This window comes from Choloepus didactylus, chromosome 2 (assembly GCF_015220235.1).
Source record: "Choloepus didactylus isolate mChoDid1 chromosome 2, mChoDid1.pri, whole genome shotgun sequence".
In the NCBI taxonomy this organism is placed as follows: Eukaryota; Metazoa; Chordata; class Mammalia; order Pilosa; family Megalonychidae; genus Choloepus; species Choloepus didactylus.
Genome location: NC_051308.1, coordinates 39,279,385 through 39,300,168, shown reverse-complemented (window position 1 = coordinate 39,300,168; position 20,784 = coordinate 39,279,385). Strand labels below are relative to the sequence as shown.

Below are 20,784 nucleotides of genomic sequence, written 5' to 3'. Positions count from 1 at the left end.
TAGATCTTTGCTGAGGCCAGGTGCTTCCGCTCAGTTTGCCAGAATTCTTTAGATTTGGAGGGTTAGTGATCCAAATCTAGCTGACAGTTAAGTGTTTCTTTGAGGGGAGAGATGATTGGTTGGGTAGGATTCTGGCATTTTATTATCCTTAGTCATAAAACTGCTTAAAACATTCTAATCACTCCTTCCAACCGCAACCACTCTCTTCACAGCTGTCTCTCAGTTTTAGCTAACACACACCCAACCCACACACACGTTCATGTTCTTTCTTGTTATGTTTTTGCCTTTCTCCTTGTCAAAAACTTCTGAAGGAGAGAAAACCAAGAATAGAACAATATATTTGAGACATCTTTGAGATACAGGAACCCAGTGGCTGGGTATTAATATACTAACCAGAATAAAATATTACTTTCTGATGAGAACTTTGGCCCTGCCTGTAGCTATTTCCCTGGATTCATCTCCAGATGGAAGTCAAGTGGCCTTCTATTCAGGTTGTTATTTTTGTTAGATGCCCCAATTTTCACAATATGATTTTATCCCTATCCCCAGCACCATTCTGTTCCTGGTAGAACAGAATAGCTACACTCCAGGTACCAGTGAGAGTCTGTAATTGTGAACTCATTTCCATTCAATAGCCGACAAAAGCAGAGCAAAGAAATGATCGAAAATCAGTATTTAGGGATGAGTGCCTGAAGGACATGAAGTCAGTCTGTTCCTTTTGATTAGTCAATCTCAGGCATGGAGCTGCCAGAAGATATCAGTATGTTTTAATTAGTTATGAGATATGCCCCAACCACTTTGCTTCCAGGAGTAATTACTGAAATTGCCAATAATTTAACAAAAATTAACAAGAGTAAATTCAAGATTGTTATTATGACGTTGTCCTCATTCCTTTGCAATTTGATGCGTTTTCTTGATACAGGAGAGAAAGCAAAGGAGTTAGAATTAGGAGCCAGCCTGATGTATTTATGCTACAACATAATGGACTACCCTTCCCACACAAAAAACGCTTATGCCTGTTAGAAAGTAAGGTAGAGAAGCCCTGTGATATGATGGAATCAGAGCTACTAATTGAAAAAATAGGTTAAGTGAAAAGTTATAAAAATTATATAAACATTTAACATTTTACATTTAAATTAGACACATAAATGTACATCCATTGACTATTATTTTGATGTAGGGCCAAAGCCTTTTCTTGGAGTTTGGGTCTGCTGATCGGCGTTCTTTTTTTGGTTTATCTTATACCAGCCACACTCATAAACTCAGAATCATTTCCACTTTTTTTGTGTGTATGTGGTTTCACTTTTTTAATTAATGGAGGAAGAATTTAACCACAGTGAAAAATCAAATTTTAGTTTTTGTTTTAATGCTTTACATTTATCTTAGCCACACCTAACTGAACAGTAATTTCTTTAGCAACTTTTATCTAGTATTTCCAAAGTATTCTGTTCAATTTAGTTTGTTTTGTTAAACAACAAACTTGTAATTCATTGGTGGACAGACTTTAGGGTGACTCTTGATGTTTGTATTTTTATGTAATCCCTTCCCTTGACTGTGAGCAGGACCTGTGACCTGCTTCTAACCAACTGAATAAGGCAAAGAAAATGAGATTTCACTCTCAAGATAACATTACGTTTTATAAGACTCTATCTTTACATGCTTGATGAAGTAGATGACTATGTTGGAGAAGCCCACCTGGTGAAACAACTGCGAGCAGTCTCTAAGAGCTAAGGGTGGCCTCCAGCTGAAAGCCAGCGAGAAACCATGGTCCTTGGTCTTACAACTACAAGGAAATGAATTCTGCCAACCACCTGGATGAGCTTGAAAGTGGATTCTTCCCCAGTCGAGCCTCTAGAAGAGAATGCCACCTATACAACACTTTGAATGCAACCTTGTGAGACTTGGAGGAGAGGGCCTATCTAAGCTGTGCCAGGAATACTAACACACAGAAACTATGAGATGATAAATGTGTGTTTGTTTTAAGTTGCTAGGGTTGTGGTGATTTGTTACTCAGCAGTAGGAAATGAGTACATTAATTATCTATTTGCATTGGCAAGAACAACTGGCAATTCTTGACCAAAATAAGGAAGAGAAATGAAACAAAATAAAGCTTCAGTGGCTGAGGGATCTCAAATGTAATCGAGAGGACTTTCTGGAGGTTTTTCTTATGCGTTATATAGATATCCCTTTTTAGTTTTTAGTGTATTGGAATAGCTAGAAGGAAATACCTGAAACCATTGAACTACAACCCAGTAGCCTTGATACTTGAAGACGATTGTATAACTATGTAGCCTACACTGTATGACCATGTGATTGTGAAAGTCTTGTGGCTCACATTCCCTTTATCCAGTGTGTGGACAGATGAGTAGAAAAATGGGGCAATAAGTAAATGAATAATAGGGAGGTATGGGGGGGATGGGATGTTCATCTTCTTTTTTACCTTAATTTTTATTCTTTTTTTTTTTTGCGGTAATGAAAATGTTCAAAAATTAATTGTGGTGATGAATGCACAACTGTGTAATGGTAATGTGAACAATTGATTGTTTGCTTTGGATGATTGTGTGGTATGTGAATATATCAACAACAACAACAAAAAAGAACAACAGGCAAACTTATTTGGGATCTAGATAACCTTTGTTAAGCATGCTGCTCTACTGGTGGGGGAGTGTGAGGGTTCAGGGAATACCACTAGCTGTGAGCATTGCAGAGAGAATGGAGAGCAACGGTTCATCGGGCAGGTTGGTTAAGTGGAGGTCGGTTATAAAGACTTATACTGTACAATAATGCTTGTGATTTGTGACTTTATAGTTATTTCAGCCAACTTAACTGATAAATAAAATGTTAATATGAAAACAAGAAGAGATGGAAAGAGCAGAGGTAATTTATTTATATATAAGTGCAGGAGAGCAAGAATGGTACCAGGGACTTTTCTGTTAGAAAAACATAATATTGATAACACAAATGAATCAAATGATATCTGGGTGAGCTTGGAAGTAGAGTCTTTGCCAACTGAGCTTCCAGGTAAGAATGCACCCACAAACACCTTGATTGCATCTTGTGAGACTTGTAATAAAGCTTCTCGTATAACAACAAGTTCAGAAACTTTAAAATCTATATATTATAGCAAAACCAAAATAAGGGTTATTTGTGTTTATTCTTTTTAATACATTCTTTGGATATTGGGTAGAGGTTCAGAGGGAAAATCCATATTTTTAAAAATAAAGTCCAGTATTTAAAAAAAATAGTTACAACTATGTATTTTTCTTATAAAATGATTTTTAAAGTCTTGAAATTGCTAATTTTACTTCTCAGTGCTCTTAAAATGATTTTATGAATGTCATTACAAGTCTGTCATAATATTTGACTTGTGTTTTTGGAAGAAACTCCTTTGGTTACATCAAAACCTAGGATCATCAGATTTGTCAGTTGTGATTTTATAGTTATATGTAAATTTTATCTGCTCCTGTGCCATAACAAGAAACAAAAAAGGTTGAAAACCAGAAATCTAGATCGTCTGCAAATCTAACCCAAGACTCCCACCCTACTGTGTCAGCCCAGGGAGTCCCTGGACAGTTGTCACCTAGGAGGTGCCCCTGCACTTCATCTGTGGAATTCTCAGGAAGGTAAGGGCCCTAGTCTAAGGGGCAACATCCAGTAAGCAGAGGAAGAAGTCCCAAGGTGGGGTCAGGAGTCAGTGTAAAAACCCTGAGTGAGTTCTGAAGGGACTACCCACCAGAACAGAGGATTCTCCACAGAGCTCTGCCCCTCTTGTTAGCCCGGGCAGGGTGGCATCCCCAATACCCTAGGGGGGCATCCCCAATACCCTAGGCGGGTGGTGGTCTCCTCAGTCCTCAGGTACTTACCTGGACTCCTGGCACTGCCTGGACACACTTCTCTCTCCTGACCTGGGGCTGTCCCCCTCAGACCAAGTCTCTCACCTCCTCTAAGAGCTCTGAGGAGGAAGTGAGGGTATGTGACTTCCTTCTAGGGAAGCCCATGGTAAGGAGCTGTTTTCTGATGTGACAGGCTGGAATCAACAACAGATTGATAAGCCAAGGTATTTGATGAGCATTCCACACTCTGTACTGTCTGCAGGCATCTGGTATTGCTGAGCATTGGAACAGCCTCCTCAAAAAATAGGCTCAAAAAGTCTACTTATGCTACCTCCCTCACCTCCTGGTTCACCCACCTTGGTAAGGCAGTATGGTCCCTCCATGAGCCAGGTGTTTAGTTTCAACAAAAGCCCAGTAGCAAGCTTCTTTTCAAAACAGCTGCACATGATTGCCATGTTTGGAAGGTGACAGTCCAAAACCCTAAGGGGCTCCTGTAGGTGGAGGTTGCCTCCCTTTGTCAGAGGCTCCAGCCAGCAAAATCATAAGTAACAGGCTATAGCTCAAAGCATAGTAGTAGAGTAGTAGAGTAATATGGTAATGCCTAATACATTTGAAGATGCATATATCTCACTATGAAAATTGAAACTGTCATTTGCTCTTATACTTTTGATAATTAATATCATCAGTGGTTGTATCATTCTCTAATCTAATGAATAATAATATTTACAAGATATGAATGTAATGTAATATTATTATGTTGTAAGACCATGTTTAGCTTCGAAAGAAACTGCAAACTGTCTTCCAGAGTGGCTGTACCATTTTACATTCCCATCAGCAATGATGAGTGTTCTTGCATTTGATATTGTCATTTTTTTGGGTTTTGGCATATGGCTATACTTGTTAATACACAGCGGTATTAGGAAATTTTTCAAGATGATTGCCTTTATCATTAAAATATATGGTTTTTCAAAAAAGAATTGTTTCATGTCACTGTAATGTTTGTAAAGCTAGTGAAACCTGTAGGACAGATACGAGATTACAATAAAATACAGTGATAGAATAGACATTCCTGTCTAATGTGATTTATAGTTTCCTTATATTTTACTTACTGTTTATTTTAGAGCTAAAAGTAATTCAGATTGGAATTGTTCACCTCTGAAAACATTAAATTTAGATTTTCAAATAAAAATATATGTCCTAAAATAGACCTTTTGGAATTCTACCAATTCTTGGTTTTCTATTTTCTTTAAACAGGTTGCTTGGTTTTCAGTCTAACACATACTCAAAGACAAGAGAAAAAGAAAATAAAAGCCAAATCATACTTTTGAAAACTGTGCCTTATTTTGTTCAATAAGAAAAATGAAAGGGAGGGGAAATAATAACATTCATGTTTCATGTGACTTGTCGTTTTGTTGTGGTTTTCTATAAAGTGGTAAATACATTTTTATTATTCTTTAATATTGCTCTACTAGTCTCCCCAAAATGCTACATCAAAGTAGTTTATTTCCTGTTCAAGTTTTATTTAAATATAGATTTCTGTCTTTTAATTTTTCATAAAGTGCCAATAGAGATGACTTTAAAGAGTTGGACCCCCAAGGAAGGTTGTTTTTGGATAAAGATCATGTGAAAGATCACTCCATTTCATTCCCACATTATCTTACTTTTTTCCCTAGGAATGAAGAGTAGTTGAATAAAGTATAAATCTTACTGTGTATGGCACATTCACTCACTCACGTAACTAGGATTTTGGAACTTTATGGAGAATTTGGTTCATGCAGTAAAAATTCTCTTGGAAACCAAGTCTCAGCAAAGTTAGTGTCTCAGTCTAGGTTATATCCCTTGTCTGTGCAGAATTAGAACTGAAAAACAAAGAAGCAAATCTCTTGTTTCTCAGTTCATTGCCAGGCTCCTGTAGGGTCTGGTAAGCATATGAATTTCTCTAAGTGGATGATTCAGTTGACTCTGCTCAAGTATTCTTTTTTTTAACAGAATTATGTCTACCTATTTTCTCTACCAGTTGTTTCGAGAAGTACGAATAATGAAGATACTGAATCATCCTAACATAGGTATGACATTATGTATAATTAATAACTGATATATTTTCCTTAATATTGTGTATACTTGAAAAGATACAGTTTTTAAAAGATGCAATTTTAAAGGTTCTTTATTAACAGAAGGAAAGTAAGAACCTGTGTGATAACCTGAGAAAGTGATGCTTTGGATAAAAATAGATTAGAAAGTTGTAGTTGATGGCTATCAATTACTGTTTTCTATTATCTGTTATCTTCTACTTTCCATTAAAATAATAGATATTATTTGGAGTTAGTTAATATATGCAAACATGCTTTTTGTATTTCCTTACTAAATCTCTTTAAATAGAGATTGCGTGCCTTTTAGGTATTTAAAAAAATGAATTCAGATAATCTGATAATATGAATTTGAGTTTGATTATAGTTTATAGGCAAAATAACTAATTTGCATGCTTAAAGCAAATAATTGATTTCAACTTTAGTGAATTTATTTCAAGAAATTTTTAATTTATCCCTATCTTTACAAATGTATTTATTGATCAGGTATATTATTATTTGAAGTCATATAATTATAAGAAGTGAAAAACAAATGTCTTAATCTGTTTTACTTTTTGAACACTTGTTTCTTGCATATTTTAAAATCTTTTCTTTATCAGAGATATTATGACTGGTGAATAGCTTCAACTACATAATTCTGGTAATTTAGTTTTTTAACTAGAAACTTTTGTAATATAACATAAATGTTTTTATTTTTGTTTCTGTGTCAAAGACTATGTAATGCTTTATGATAGGCTCGTTTTAATGTGGCCTCTTTTAAGCTTTAGTTAAAATTTTTTTCATTATTCTGATTTTGAGAGTTCCCTTTTAATTATCTTATTCTAATTAGAAAAAGAAAAGTATTTTTCACCCTAGAAACTTAACTCTTTATTGACCCAGCAGTTGGTTCCACATCACTTAGTGGTAAGTAGTTTTCATCTAGGAGTAATAACTCTTGGGAGAATTTTTAAATTTAAAATTTTAATTAAATATTTTTAGTAAATTTTCTACTGGTTTAGTGTTACCTTTAATTTTCTTAAAGCACATCCCATCTACACTAACATTTATAGAGTTATATCTCTACTTCTTTTTTCAGTAAAATTGTTTGAAGTTATTGAAACAGAGAAGACCCTCTATTTAGTCATGGAATACGCCAGTGGGGGTAAGAATGGGGAGGATTAAAAAGTTATCTTTGATGAGACATAGAATTATCCATGCCTGAATGCTTGTTATAACATTGATGTTATTATTGCCAATGAATTTTTGTTAAAATGCTTTAAATCATATCTTAAGGAAAATTCAGTATTTTCAAGACCTCATGCTAGATTTGATTATTGAAATTTTTACTTAACTCATATTATTTAGGGGTATCTTCTGAAACTTAATTTGCCTTCTCATCTATGAATGTTTCAGTTCTCTTATCTAAATATTATTATATCATAATAATATATCATAATACTATTATGATTAACATAATGAACTTTTTCTCTTTTTTTCTATTCTTTAGTTAGTTTTCTGTAACAATTTGTCAGCGTGGGAACCCTGAGTGTTATTTTTAGTACAGTTATGACTTGCTTTTTCCTTTTGGGGAAAGGAGCTAGACACACTTTGCTATGATAAACTATAGACTACTAAAAATTTGTGGACTCCTTTCTGTTTTTATAAAGGTCTGCAAGGCTGTGTTAATATTAATATGAATACTGTTTTAATGATTAATGGTAAGTACAGTCAACTCTCTATTGGTGCTAATGAAGGGGAGCAATGGCTAGAATAATAAGGAGCACAAGGGGTTACACTGCTCTCCTTCAGTAGCATAGTTGGGAGGGGCAGCAGGGAGTAGTATAGAAAGATGATACTGGAATTCAGCCCAACCTGCTGGTCCGTCATTCAGTTCTGATTCCTGATGATAGGTTTTCTTCAGCTTTGGGGACTTGCCAGTCAGTGACCCTGTGAAAAAAGCAAACAAACAAAAAAACATACCCAGCATGATTCTATGGTTTAAAAAAAAAAAAAAAACTAGAAACATTTTCTTGCCCTTTTAATCCCTAAAAAAATAGCAAGGTAACACTGGAAAATAAAACACGATGTTTTTCCTCAGAAATTTCTAGATGTTTTTAGGATTAAATCTGACATGCACGCCAGAAATCTAGTATGAACAAGAGTTGAGTCAGACAGCGGCCTCTTTCCCAGGAATAGATTCTCGTTCACTAAAGAGGCAGAAGATTTCAGTGGTTAGGAAAACAGGGTGCTACTTTACGATTTTTGAACCATCTTTAGTCCAAAGGAGCCCATTAAAAGTAGGCATCAGGGTGACTCCGGAATGGTATATTTATTCCTTCCTTCATTCATGCAAACATTATTTATTAAAAGTTTATTATATACCAAGTAATATTTGAGGTACTGAGAGTAAAGTGGGAACAAATATAAACTCCCTGCCCTAAAAAAGTTTATATTCTAACTGGGGAGACAAATCATAAACAAATAATATGTAATAAATAAAGGGAAGGACTGAGTCATGTAAATATCTGGGGTATGAGCATCCCAGGCAGAACTTAAGAATCGTTCCAAATATTTGAACTCTTTGATAAATCTTTCCCAGTCTAAACTCACATATCTAAAAGTGAGATGGAATTAACTACTATGACAGGTCACCTACAGCATCCATTCATTTCTCTGTTCTCATCATCCTGTTCAGTCACTTAAGTATGCTTCATGTAACATGCTGTTTAACATTGTAGGTATATTAATTTCATCTGACATACATCCATTACGTATTTCATTTTTAATATTTTCTTATCTCCTAGGATTGATATTGCATGTATTCATATGTAATATATCAGTATACCTAGGTACAAATGGTGTCATTTATTGAGTGCTTACTGCATGCCAGTCACTTTGCTAAGCACATGCATTATTCCGTTTAATCCTCACAACAGCCATGTGAGCTAGGCAGTAGGTAAAAACTGAGTCTTAATGAATTAAGAAATTTTCCTAATGTCACCCAGTAATTGCTTAGAGGTTAAACCAGGATTCATACACAAATTAGTCTGATTGTAAAGCCTGAGTTTATATCTGTTCTGCTTTACTTTATAAGAGCTCTTTAGGTCATTTCATGAGTTTAAAAAAATATATATGTATTTCTGTATGTTGTAAATTATAATTGTAGGTCATAAAAATAAATTTTTCTTATTGTAACTGAATATCAGTTTGCTTTTTTGGCTAGTATTGACCACAGAAAAATGAAAAAAACTTACAAACTGTTATAGAAAAACATGTAAAGTTATGGATCAAATAGAAAATTTCTACAGCTTCTAGTTATTTTAAAATTATTTCAACAAATATTTGTTGTCTGTCCACTTTTCTGTCATGGGGACAAAGGTATAAATCAAGTACTGATATGGATGATGATGTTCATATAATTTATAGATTCATTTAGTGTGATAGGAGATACAGGCAAGAGTGATTTAATTATGTATATATAATTTACAGGTAATTACCAAAATATATTAAATAAATAGAGTGAGAATAAGCATAATCTGAGTATTGGAAGGAAAAGTAGGAAATCAGTCTGGAGGGAAGTAGTGCGATGAAATTTTACTGAGACTTCATAATGGGTAGAATTTAAAAGAGAAATCCTACATGATATGACTTCATTATTTTGTTTGAAATGTAGGCCCCAAATACAAAATTAAATGTGATTTTTGATTGCCATGTTGTGGCTTCCCTTTATTAGAATAGATAATAAAGAGTTGACTGTATTTTTACAGAATACTTGAAAGCAAAAAGCAAGTTTTCTTGGTTATGTTTTTATAACTTATTTAAGAGTTTTTCTGAGACATCAAGCTGTTGTGGATACTCAATTCTACACGTAATATATCTTTTCTTTTTATTATTTTGTGACTTATATAGAGCTAGCAGAAAATTGTAGGCCAAAAGTTTCCTTAAAAACAAGCAAAAAAAACTTGAAATTGCATATATTATAACTTGTAAATTGACAATCTATGTATATTTTACTACCTGCTTTACTTTTCTGATTCAGGTGAAGTATTTGATTACTTAGTTGCCCATGGAAGAATGAAAGAGAAAGAGGCCCGTGCAAAATTTAGGCAGGTATGGAAAGTAGTTTTCAGTTTTGTTTTCCTGGTATTTTTAGTGATGAACAATGGACGGTATTATAAACTGGACTTCAGAGTACATGGTATATTAAAAGGAAAAATTCCTGCTTTCTTGCATTTTTTTGAGAATGGAAAACTTCTGAAAAAAGAAATCTGTTCTTCCTGAGCATAAATTTAAAATAGTTGCAGGTGGTTGGATGGTCTTTAAATAGTGAAATTTTTATAGGTGGGACTCACCTTATTAATTCTTTGAGAGTCTTGGAAGCATAGACTAGATTGAGATAAAAACAACAAAAAAAGAAATGTGTGACTGTTCTAGTTTGCTAATGCTGCTGGAATGCAAAACACCAGAGATGGATTGGCTTTTATAAAAGGGGGTTTATTTGGTTACACAGTTACAGTCTTAAGGCCATAAAGTGTCCAAGGTAACACATCAGCAATCGGGTACCTTCACTGGAGGATGGCCAGTGGTGTCCGGATAACCTGTATTATCTGGGAAGTCATGTGGCTGGCGTCTGCTCCCAAGTTCTCGTTTCAAAATGGCTTTCTCCCAGGACGTTCCTCTCTAGGCTGCAGTTCCTCAAAAATGTCACTCTTAGTTGCACTTGGGGTATTTGTCTTCTCTTAGCTTCTGTGGAACAAGAGTCTGCTTTCAACGGCCGTCTTCAAACTGTCTCTCCTCTGCAGCTCCTATGCTTTCTTCAAAGTGTCCCTTCTGGCTGTAGCTCCTCTTAAAACGTCACTTACAGCTGCACTGAGTTCCTTTCTGTTTGTCAGCTCATTTATATGGCTCCACTGATCAAGGCCCACCCTAAATGGGTGAGGCCATGCCTCCATGGAAATTATTTCATCAGAGTTACCACCTACAGCTGGGTAGGGCACATCTCTACGCAAACAACTTATTCTAAACGTTCCAACTTAATCCCCACCAATACGTCTGCCCCACAAGACTGCATCAAAGAACATGGCTTTTTCTGGGGGACATAATACATTCAAACCAGCACAGTGACCTTTGAAGCCTTATCTAATAATTTTCATCAAGTATTATTAGCTTTATGTATATAGCATTTTGTTACTATTTAAGAGGTTTATGTATTATTTTCTTTTATAATTCAAATATTTTTGTAGATATAAAGAATGCAGTCAATTTTATTTTGCCAAGTAGGCATGGAACCTTGCAAATGTGGCAGAAGAATGTAGTAAGATCTTCATGTTGCCAGTTCAACTTGAATATGACTTGTTATGGAAATGATAAAATAAGAAAAAGTCTATTAATTCTATTTAGCTTTTGATTTTTCAGTTTTAGGAACCAAATGATTAAAATAAGCATGCTTTATAAATCATTGTAGAAATGACAAATTAGTGAATTGTAATTTGTTCATAAAAGTTACTGAAGTAAAGTTTCAGCAGCAAGCTTACCATATCCAAAAATTTCCTTCAGTGAATTTAAAGTCTTTCATTTAAAAATATCTTATTACCTCTTCTTTAAGCATGAACACTAATTCTCCAATTAGAGGGGAAGTGTAATCAATAAGTTTGGGAAACACTGAATACTGATACAAGATCTTCCCCTAAGAGATTTACATGTATTTGAACATATTAAAAGATCAGAGGTCTAGAATGGAGGGGAATTAAAAAAAACCTATTTAACTTTTTTTTTTGACATGGCTTTCCCCAAATTGTTTTACCATGGAGTGTGTGTTTGTTTTCTGGAACTTCTATTATTACTATCTCACATCATTACTACTTTTTGGAATGCAGTTTGAGAAGTGATATATACCAAAGATATACATAGCCCTTTCATTAAGGATAAATTCCTAGAGGCAATTATCTTAAATTAGCTGGATCTAACAACAACTGGTAGTGAGAAAGGAACATTTAGAACCTAAATAGTGTTCATCCACCTACTGCTAAATTCTTTGCTCTCCTTAAATGAAAGTCCAATCTTACCGTAAGTAAAGCACTACAGCCATCACTTTAACTATTTCTGTTCATTAAATGTCAGTTACAGTAGTTCATGTAGCACACTGGCAGTAAAATTCCAATTGGCATTGAATATTCCTGTTGGGATCTTTATATTTTAAAACTGTTGCTACTTACCTTTTTTTTTTTTTTTTTTGAAATAAATTCAAAGTTATAGGAACAGTGGCAAAAACAATACTAACCCCATACACAGAATTCCATCATACCCTGACCCCCTCCCCCGATAGCTCAATCCACCAACTTTAACATGCTGGCACATCGCTGTTTCTTTCCCTCCCTCCCTGTCATCCATCATCTATTGCTCTGTCTTCTGAACATATGAGAGCTAGCTGCACACATCCTTGAACATACACTATAATTCACATATACACTTCCCATGAACAAGAACATTCTTTTATGCAATCCCATTAAGTGCAGCTAAGAAGTACAAGAGATTCAGCAATGATACAAAGCTTACATTCTGTATTTCCTTTACCTTATGTCTCAGCTGTGTCCCTTTGAGCCACCTGTCCTCTAGCCTTCAGTCCCATCCAAGTTCATCCTTGGCATTCAATCGTCATCTATTTAGACTGTCTTTTTTTTTTTTTTTTTTTTTTTTTTTCCAGTTGTGGAAACACATATACAGCCTAAATCTTCCCATTCCACCCCCTCCCTAGCCTTCCGTTAGTGGGATTAATCGCATTTAGAATGTTGTAATGCTCTTTCCCACCATCCATTACTAGAAATTTCCCTTCACCTCAAACAGCAACTCTACACTCATTTCTTAACTCCCCATTGCCCCTTCCCCCATTTCTTTTAACCCAAACTCTACATTTCATCTCTATGGTTATATTCTCTGATAATTTATTTGTGTTTGCTGTGGGGGTTAAAATTAACCTCTTAAATCCATATCAAACTTGTTTTTCTTTGATACCACCTTCATTTCAATAGGACACATAAACTATGTTCCTATACTCCTCCATTCCCCCACCTTTACATAGTTGTCTAAAATTACATATTTTACATTGAGTTCAAAACCACTGATTTGTCATTAGAGTTTGTGTAATTTATATCATGTAGGAAGTAAATAGTGGAGTTACAGTTCGAAAATTATTGACTTCTATTTGTATTCCATTGTGGTTGGAGAATGTGCTTTGAGTATATTCAATTTTTTATTTTTATTTTTTTTTTTAATTTCTTGAGACTTGTTTTATGTCCCAGCTTATGGTCCCTTCTGGAGAAAGATCTGTGATCACTAGAGAAAAATGAGTGTCCTGGTTCTTTGGGATGTAAGGTACTATATATGTCTGTTAAAGTTCTCTATATCTCTTTCTCTTTTCTTTGTTTCTCTGTTGGTAGGGCTCCCTTTAGAATCTGAAGTAGGGCGGGTCTTTTATTGGCAAAGTCTCAGCATTTGTTTGTCTGTGAAAAATTTAAGCTCTCCCTTGAATTTGAAGGAGAATTTTGCTGGATAAAGTATTCTTGGTTGGAAATTTTTCTCTCTCAGAATTTTAAATATGCTATGCCACTGCCTTTTCACCTCCATGGTGGCCGCTGAGTAGTCACAACTTAGTCTTATGTTGTTTCCTTTGTATGTGGTGAATTGCTTTTCTCTTGCTGCTTTCAGAACTTGCTCCTTCTCTTCAGTATTTGAGAGTCTGATCAGAATATGTCTCGGAGTGGTTTTATTTGGATTTATTCTATTTGGAGTTTGCTGGGCATTTATGCTTTGTGTATTTATATTGTGTAGAAGGTACTTCCCTAACAATTTCTTTGAATACTCTTTCTAGACCTTTACCTTTCTCTTCCCCTTCTGGGACACCAATGAGTCTTAAGTTTGGACATTTTATTTTATCTATTGTATCCCTGAGATCCATTTTGATTTTTTCGATTTTTTTCTCCATTCTTTCTTTTGTTCTTTCATTTTCTCTTCTGTGGACTTCTAGGACACTGAGATGTTTTTCAGCTTCCTCTACTCTTGTATTGTGAATATCCAGAGTCTTTTTAATTTGGCCAACAGTTTCTTTTATTTCCATAAGATCTTCTATGTTTTATTTACTCTTGCAATGTCTTCTTTATGCTCTTCTAGGGTCTTCTTTATGTCACTTATATCCTGGGCATGGTTTTCTTGATGTCCTTTAAATCCTTTGCCAAGTTTTTGTTCCTTGATTGTAGTTCTTTGATTAATTGTGCGAGGTACTTTGTCTCTTCTGATAACTTGATTTGTGTGTTTGGAGTTGGGTTCTCCATATCATCTGGTTTTATCATATGCATTGAGATTTTTTGTTGTTTTTGGCCTCTTGGTATTTGCTCTGCTTGACAGGGTTCTTTCAAGTTGTAAAAAAGAAACCTATCTAATTTTTCAGAAACACTGTTTGGTGGCGTGCACTTTTTCTAACTAACCAGCAGATGGCGTCTCTGAGTCACCTATACCTCTCAAGTCAGTTCTCCACCTTGTCCCCGTGGTGTGTAGGGAAATGATTCTTGTGGGGTCCAGCTGGAGAACTCAGCCTGGGTGTGTTGCTGGAGCCATCTGCCCTGAATGCGGGGCGCTCGTACGGGTGGTCAGGGAGGAAGGACAGCCTCAATATTTAAATCCTCCAGGTTCACAGAGATTCAAAGCCGCCACAAGAGTACAAGCCTTCATTTCATTTCAGCCCCAGACCCTCTCTCTCGCTGTCCCACAAACCACCGTACTTGGCGTAGCATCCCTGGGTTCTCTGAGCGGGTCCCCCCGCCCAGTCATGATCCTCCAGGACCTCTGCCAAGGGAATGCCATGCTACGTCACCAGTGCACGCCGTCCTTCAAGGGAAGCCCTGGGCCACCGGGCCATGCCGGAGCACTTTCAGCCTGATGCAGAAATGGCCGAACGGGGCATCTCAACACCCCCATCCTCACACAGTTCCTCCTTCCCAGCTCCGGGACAACTGGCGGGGCTCTGGGCTGTGGGCACGGCCCCAGGCAGGAGTTTATCCAGCTGTCCGGGGAGTCAGCTGCTAGCTGTAGGGTTTCTTTCTGCTTCCGGTTTTCCCCTCTGTTCCCCGGGCCCCAAGGGTATCTACAGCGGGCTATCTTCCAGGCCAGACGCCGAGAGGCTGGCCCAGGCCCCTCTTGCTGTGTTTTGCTGCATGATTCCCACAATCACAGCTGCAGCTGCTCCTCGGTTTTTCCCTTTTTTGTTTTTTTTTAAAAGAGCCCGTCGGTTTCCAAATGCCCAACCCTGGCTTCCTCAGATCGTCGCGCAGCTGCGGGTCTTCCAGCCAGCTTACTCACTCGTTTCAGAATGCCAACTCCCGGTTTCACCAAGTATACAGCCCCTGGGAACTAGCAGACCTCATCCAGCTGGCACATCGCTGTAACCGGTATTCCGGGTCACTGTCTGGTCCTTATCTAGTGTTTTTCATGGAGGTGTTCCTTTGCCCTGTCTCACCTAGCCGCCATCTTAGTTTCTCCTCTTACCTTTAAATTTTTATACTTTCTAGTCAGCTAGTTTTATTTATTGAAAACATACTGTGTAGAGAAAAATGTACTGAATACTGTATGGAATTAGAGAAGTTGCTTGCTGTTTTAAAGAGCTTGCCATCTTTGCTGATGTGAAGGAGCAGGTTAGGAAGTTGAGATGTAGATATTTTCATATAAATCCAAATAATTATTAAAATTGGCTCATTTTAAAATAAAGTATTAGTTATTTTGAAATCTTCTTCATTTCCTCACATTGTCAAATGAATGTTATTTGAAAGGTAAAATAATTGAAAATATTTTCTTTAAAATTACTCATTTATTATAAATAATATGTTTAATAATTGATGAGTTTCCAGAAATAATAGAAAGGTAATTAACCCATTTTTAAAAATCATGGATAAACCACAAACACCATTTTATAATTTTCTGATTAAAATTTATATATATGTTTATTTATTTAAATAGAGAAGTGAGTTTACAGAACAATAATGCATAAAATACAAGATTCCCATATACCTCCCTATTATTAGCACCTTGGATTGTTGTGGTACATTTGTTACAATTGATGAAAGTTCATTTTTGTAATTGTAGTATTAACTGCAGTCCATGGTTTCAGCTAGGGTTCACTGTGTTGTGCAAGTCCATGAATTTAAAAAAAATGTTTTTCTACTACCATATATACAACTTGAAATTTCCCCCTTTAAATGCATTCAGGTATGTAATTCGTTTAGTTATGTTCACAGGGTTCTACTACAATCACCACCATCTAGTACCAAAACTTTTTCATCATCCCAAACAGAAACCCCGTATAATTTAAGCTGTAACTCCCTAATCCCTATACCCTCCCATCCCCTAGTACCCTATATTCTGGATTCTGACTCTATTACTTTGCTTATTCTAATTGTATAAGTGAGATCATACAATATTTGTCCTTTTGTGACTGGCTTATTTCAGTCAACATGATATTTTCAAGGTTTACCCATTTTGTTGCATGTTATCAGACCTTTGTTCCTTTTGACAGTTGGGTAATATTCCATTGTATGTATATACCACATTTTGTTTATCCATTCATCTGTTGATGTATATTTGTGTTGCTTCCGTCTTTTGGCAGTTGTGAATAGTGCCGCAGTGAAACTTGTAGTGCACTAATGTCTGTTCAGGTCCCTGCTTTCAATTCTTTAGGGTTTATTCCTACAAGTTGGATTTTGCCAGGTCATATGATAATTCAATACTTAACTTTCTGAGGAACTGCCAAACTGTCTTCTACAACAGCCACACCATATTACAGTTCCACCAGCAATGAATGAGTATTCCTATTGTTCCACATCTTCTCCAACACTTACAATTTTCCGTTTTTTTTTTTATTTTTTTTTATTTTAACCATTCTGGTGTGTGTGACATCATATCTCATTGTGGTTTTGATTTGCATTTCCCTGATAATGATGAACATCTTTTCATGTGCTTTTAGCCATTTGTGTATCTTCCATGGAGAAATGTCTATTCAAGTCTTGGCCCATTTTTTAATTGTGTTGGTTGTCTTTTTGTTGTTGAGTTGAATGATTTCATTATATATTCTGGATATTAATCCTTCGTCAGGTATGTGGTTTCCAATTTTTTTTTCCCATTGTACAGGTTGTCATTTTACTTTCATGATAAAGTCCTTTGAGGCAGAAAGATTTTTTTTTTATTTTGAAGAGTTTCCATTTATTTTTTCTTTTGTTACTGGTGTTTTGGGTGTGAAGTGTAAGAAAACATAGGCTAACGCAAGATCCTAAAGGTACTTCCATATGTTTTCTTTTAGGAATTTTATGGTTTTGGAGCTTATGTTTATGTCTTTGATTCATTTGGATTTGATTTTTGTATATGGTATAAGGTAGGAGGCCACCTTTCTTTTGCAAATGGAGATCTGGTTTTCCCAGCATCATTTGTTGAAGAAAATATTCTCTCCCAATTGAGTGGTCTTTGCCGCCTTGTCAAAAATCAGTTGACCAAAACCTGAAAGTTGATTTCTGAACTCTCTATTTCATTCCATTGGTCTATATGTCTGTTCTTATGCCAGTACCGTGCTGTTTTGATTACTGTTGCTTTGTAATAAGTTGTAAGATAGGAAAATCTAGTCCAACTTCGTTCTTCTTTTTCAAGATGGTTTTGGTTATTTGGGGCCCCTTGTCCTTCCATATAAATGTGATGATTGGATTTTCCTAGATGCTGGAATTTAATTGGGATTGTGTTGAATCTGAAAATTGCTTTGAGTAGAATTGTCATCTTAACAATATTTAGTCTTCCAATCCGTGAACACAGAATGTCCTTCCATTTATTCATGGTTTTTTTTTTTCTTCTTTTAGCAATGCTTTTTAGTTTTCTCTGTAAAAGTCCTTTACATCCTAGGTTAGATTTATTCCTAGAAATTTTTTTAGGCACTGTTGTAAATGGAATATATCCATGTCTAGATTTCTATCTATTATTGAAGTGGTGATTTAAAATCCCCTACTATTAATGTAGAACTGCCGATTTCTCCCTTCAAATCTGAGATAGTGTTTGCTTCTGACATTTTGGGGCTCTGGTGTCAGGTGCATATATATTTATAATTGTTGCATCTTGTTGAATTGACCCCTTTTTCTGTATATAATGACCGTCTTTGTCCCTTGTAACTGTTTTTGACTTAAGGTATGTTTAATCTGATATTAGTACAGCTACCTCAGCTCTCTTTTGATTACAACTTGCAAGTTATATTTTTTTCCATCCTTTTACTTTCAGTCTACTTATATCTTTGAATTTAAGGTGGGTCTCTTGTAGATAGCATATAGTTGGGCTGTGTTTTTTTATCCATTCTGCCAAACTCTACCTTTTGACTGAAGATTTTAATCCATTTACATTTAAAGTCACTGCTAATAATGCAGGACTGTCTCTTGCATTTTGCTATTTAGTCTTCGTAAGTCTTATACTTTTTTTGTCCCTCAGTTCCTCCATTAATGCCTATGTTCATATTTATTTGATTTTTTGTTTTGTACCATTTTGAGTCCTTTCTCTTTTCTATCTGGATTTATTTTTCATACATTTTTTCTTGTGGTTATATGGGGTTAAAATTTAACATCCTAACTATGTAACAGTCATATTTGATTTGATATCAGTTTGACTTCAATAGCATACACATACCCTATTCCTATACCTCTCTGTTCCCCCAACTTTTCTTGTACTTGTTACAGATTATATCTTTGTATATTGTATTTCCAAAATCATAGACTTACCATTATTTTTTATGCATTTGCCTTTTAGCTTCTGTAGGAAGTAAGAAATGGAGTTGCATAACAACTTACCTACCAAAAAATACAATAGTTATGCCATTAATAATTACCCAAATTGATACGTTTACCAGAGATCTTTATTTATTTATGCCAGTTTGAACTCTTTTCAAAGTTCTTTCTTTCAGTCTGAAGAACTCCCTTTAGCATCGCTTGGGAGGCAGTTCTAGTAGTGATGAACTCCCTCAGCTTGTTTATTTGGGAATGTCTTCATCTTTCCCATGATTTTGAAAGTCTCACTGGATATAAAATTCTTGGTCAGTAGCTGTTTTTTTTTCATAACACTAAATATTTCAACTCACTGCCTTCTTGTTTTCTGATGAGAAATTGGAACTCAGTGTTACTGGGGGTCCCTTGTACGTAATACATTGGTTCTTTTTGTTTTTTGTTTTTTGTTTTTTGCAGCTTTCCTAACTTTTATTCTTTTCCTTTGCTTTTGACAGTTTGATCAGTATATAATGGCACATTTTTCTTTAAGTTAATCCTGTTTGGTATTCTCTGGGCTTCTTGGATGTGTGCATAGTCTCATCTTTTGCTAAGTTTGAGAAGTTTTCTGTCATTATTTCTTTGAATATTCCTTCTTCCCCTTTCTATCTTTCTTCTCCTTTTGAGACCCCCATATTGTGTATATTGGTGTGCTTGATGGTGTCCTAGTGGTTTCTTAGGCATTTTTGCTTTTTGTCATTCTTGTTTCTTTTGCTCCTCACCCTGACTCATTTCAATTGTCTTGTCTTTGAGTTCACTGATTCTTTCTTCTGCCAGCTCCAATCTGCTGTTGAAACCTTCATGGGAATTTTTCATTTCAGTTATTGTGGTATTCAACTTTATTAGTTCTGTTTGGTTTCTTTTTAAAATTTCTGTCTCTTTTTTGTGCTTCTCATGTTGTTCATTCATTGTTTTCCTAAAATCTTTAGTTTTTTCTCTGTATTTTCCTTCACCTCCTTGAGATATTGAAGAATATATTTTCAAAGTCTTTGGTTGGTGTTCTAGTTTGTTAATGCTGCCAGAATGCAAAACACCAGAGATAGATTGGCTTTTATAAAAGGGGGTTTATTTGGTTACACAGTTTCAGTCTTAAGGCCATAAAGTGCCCAAGGTAATACATCAGCAATCGGGTACCTTCACTGGAAGATGGCCAATGGTGTCCGGGAAACCTCTGTTAGCTGGAAAGTCACGTGGCTGGCATTTGCTCCAAAGTTCTGGTTTCAAAATGGCTTTCTCCCAGGGTGTTCCTCTCTAGACTGCAGTTCCTCGAAAATGTCACTCTTAGTTGCACTTGGGATATTTGTCCTCTCTCAGCTTCTCCAGAGCAAGAGTCTGCTTTCAACAACCATCTTCAAACTGTCTCTCATCTGCAGCTCCTGTGCTTTTTTCAAAGTGTCCCTCTTGGCTGTAGCAGCTTGCTCCTTCTGTCTGATCTTATATAGTGCTCCAGTAATTTAATTCAGACCCACCCTGAGTGGGTGAGCCAACACCTCCATGGAAATTATCCAATCAGAGTCATCACCCACAGTTGGGTGGGGCGCATCTCCATGGAAACACTCAAAGAATTACAATCTGATTAACACTGATAGGTCTGCCCACACAAGATTACATCAAAGATAATGGCTTTTGGGAGTACATAATACATTCAAACTGGCACAGTTGGTATGTCCATAATCTGGCCCTCTTCATTGATGTTTTCTGGATTTTTGTTATTCTCTTCCCTTGCACAGGCCATCATTTCCTGTTCCTTTATTTGACTTCTATTCTTGTTGCATATGATGCATTTTAATATTTTAAAACATTAGCTCTGGTATTTGCTCCCTGAGATGTGTGTTTCTTTAGTTTGTAGACAGCTGGCTATGAGACAGATTTTTTTGAGTGTCAGCTCTCCTATCAGGAATGTTTGCCCAAGGTTAATGCAAAGTGCATGGTCTTCTTTGTCTTTTCTGGGCCCATGTCATGTCCTGGGCTTGTGCTTACCTGTGGCCTTAGAGCTTCCCCCATTTATAGGAGTTTGAATGCCTCCTCTACTTCCAGAATTAATACCTTTCCCTCTCC

The 20,784-nt window shown here is 35.9% G+C and overlaps 1 protein-coding gene across 6 annotated transcripts in view; it reads left to right on the top strand.

Annotated features, from left to right (window-relative positions):
- MARK1 (microtubule affinity regulating kinase 1) overlaps nt 1–20,784 on the top strand; it is a 160,021-nt gene that overhangs the window by 70,321 nt on the left and 68,916 nt on the right. For all 6 annotated transcript variants that reach the window (XM_037823477.1, XM_037823464.1, XM_037823470.1 and 3 more), the window contains exons 4-6: nt 5,851–5,899; nt 6,996–7,061; nt 9,939–10,009. In XM_037823477.1, the coding sequence (XP_037679405.1) occupies nt 5,851–5,899; nt 6,996–7,061; nt 9,939–10,009 (186 nt within the window). The remainder of the gene's footprint in view (nt 1–5,850; nt 5,900–6,995; nt 7,062–9,938; nt 10,010–20,784) is intronic.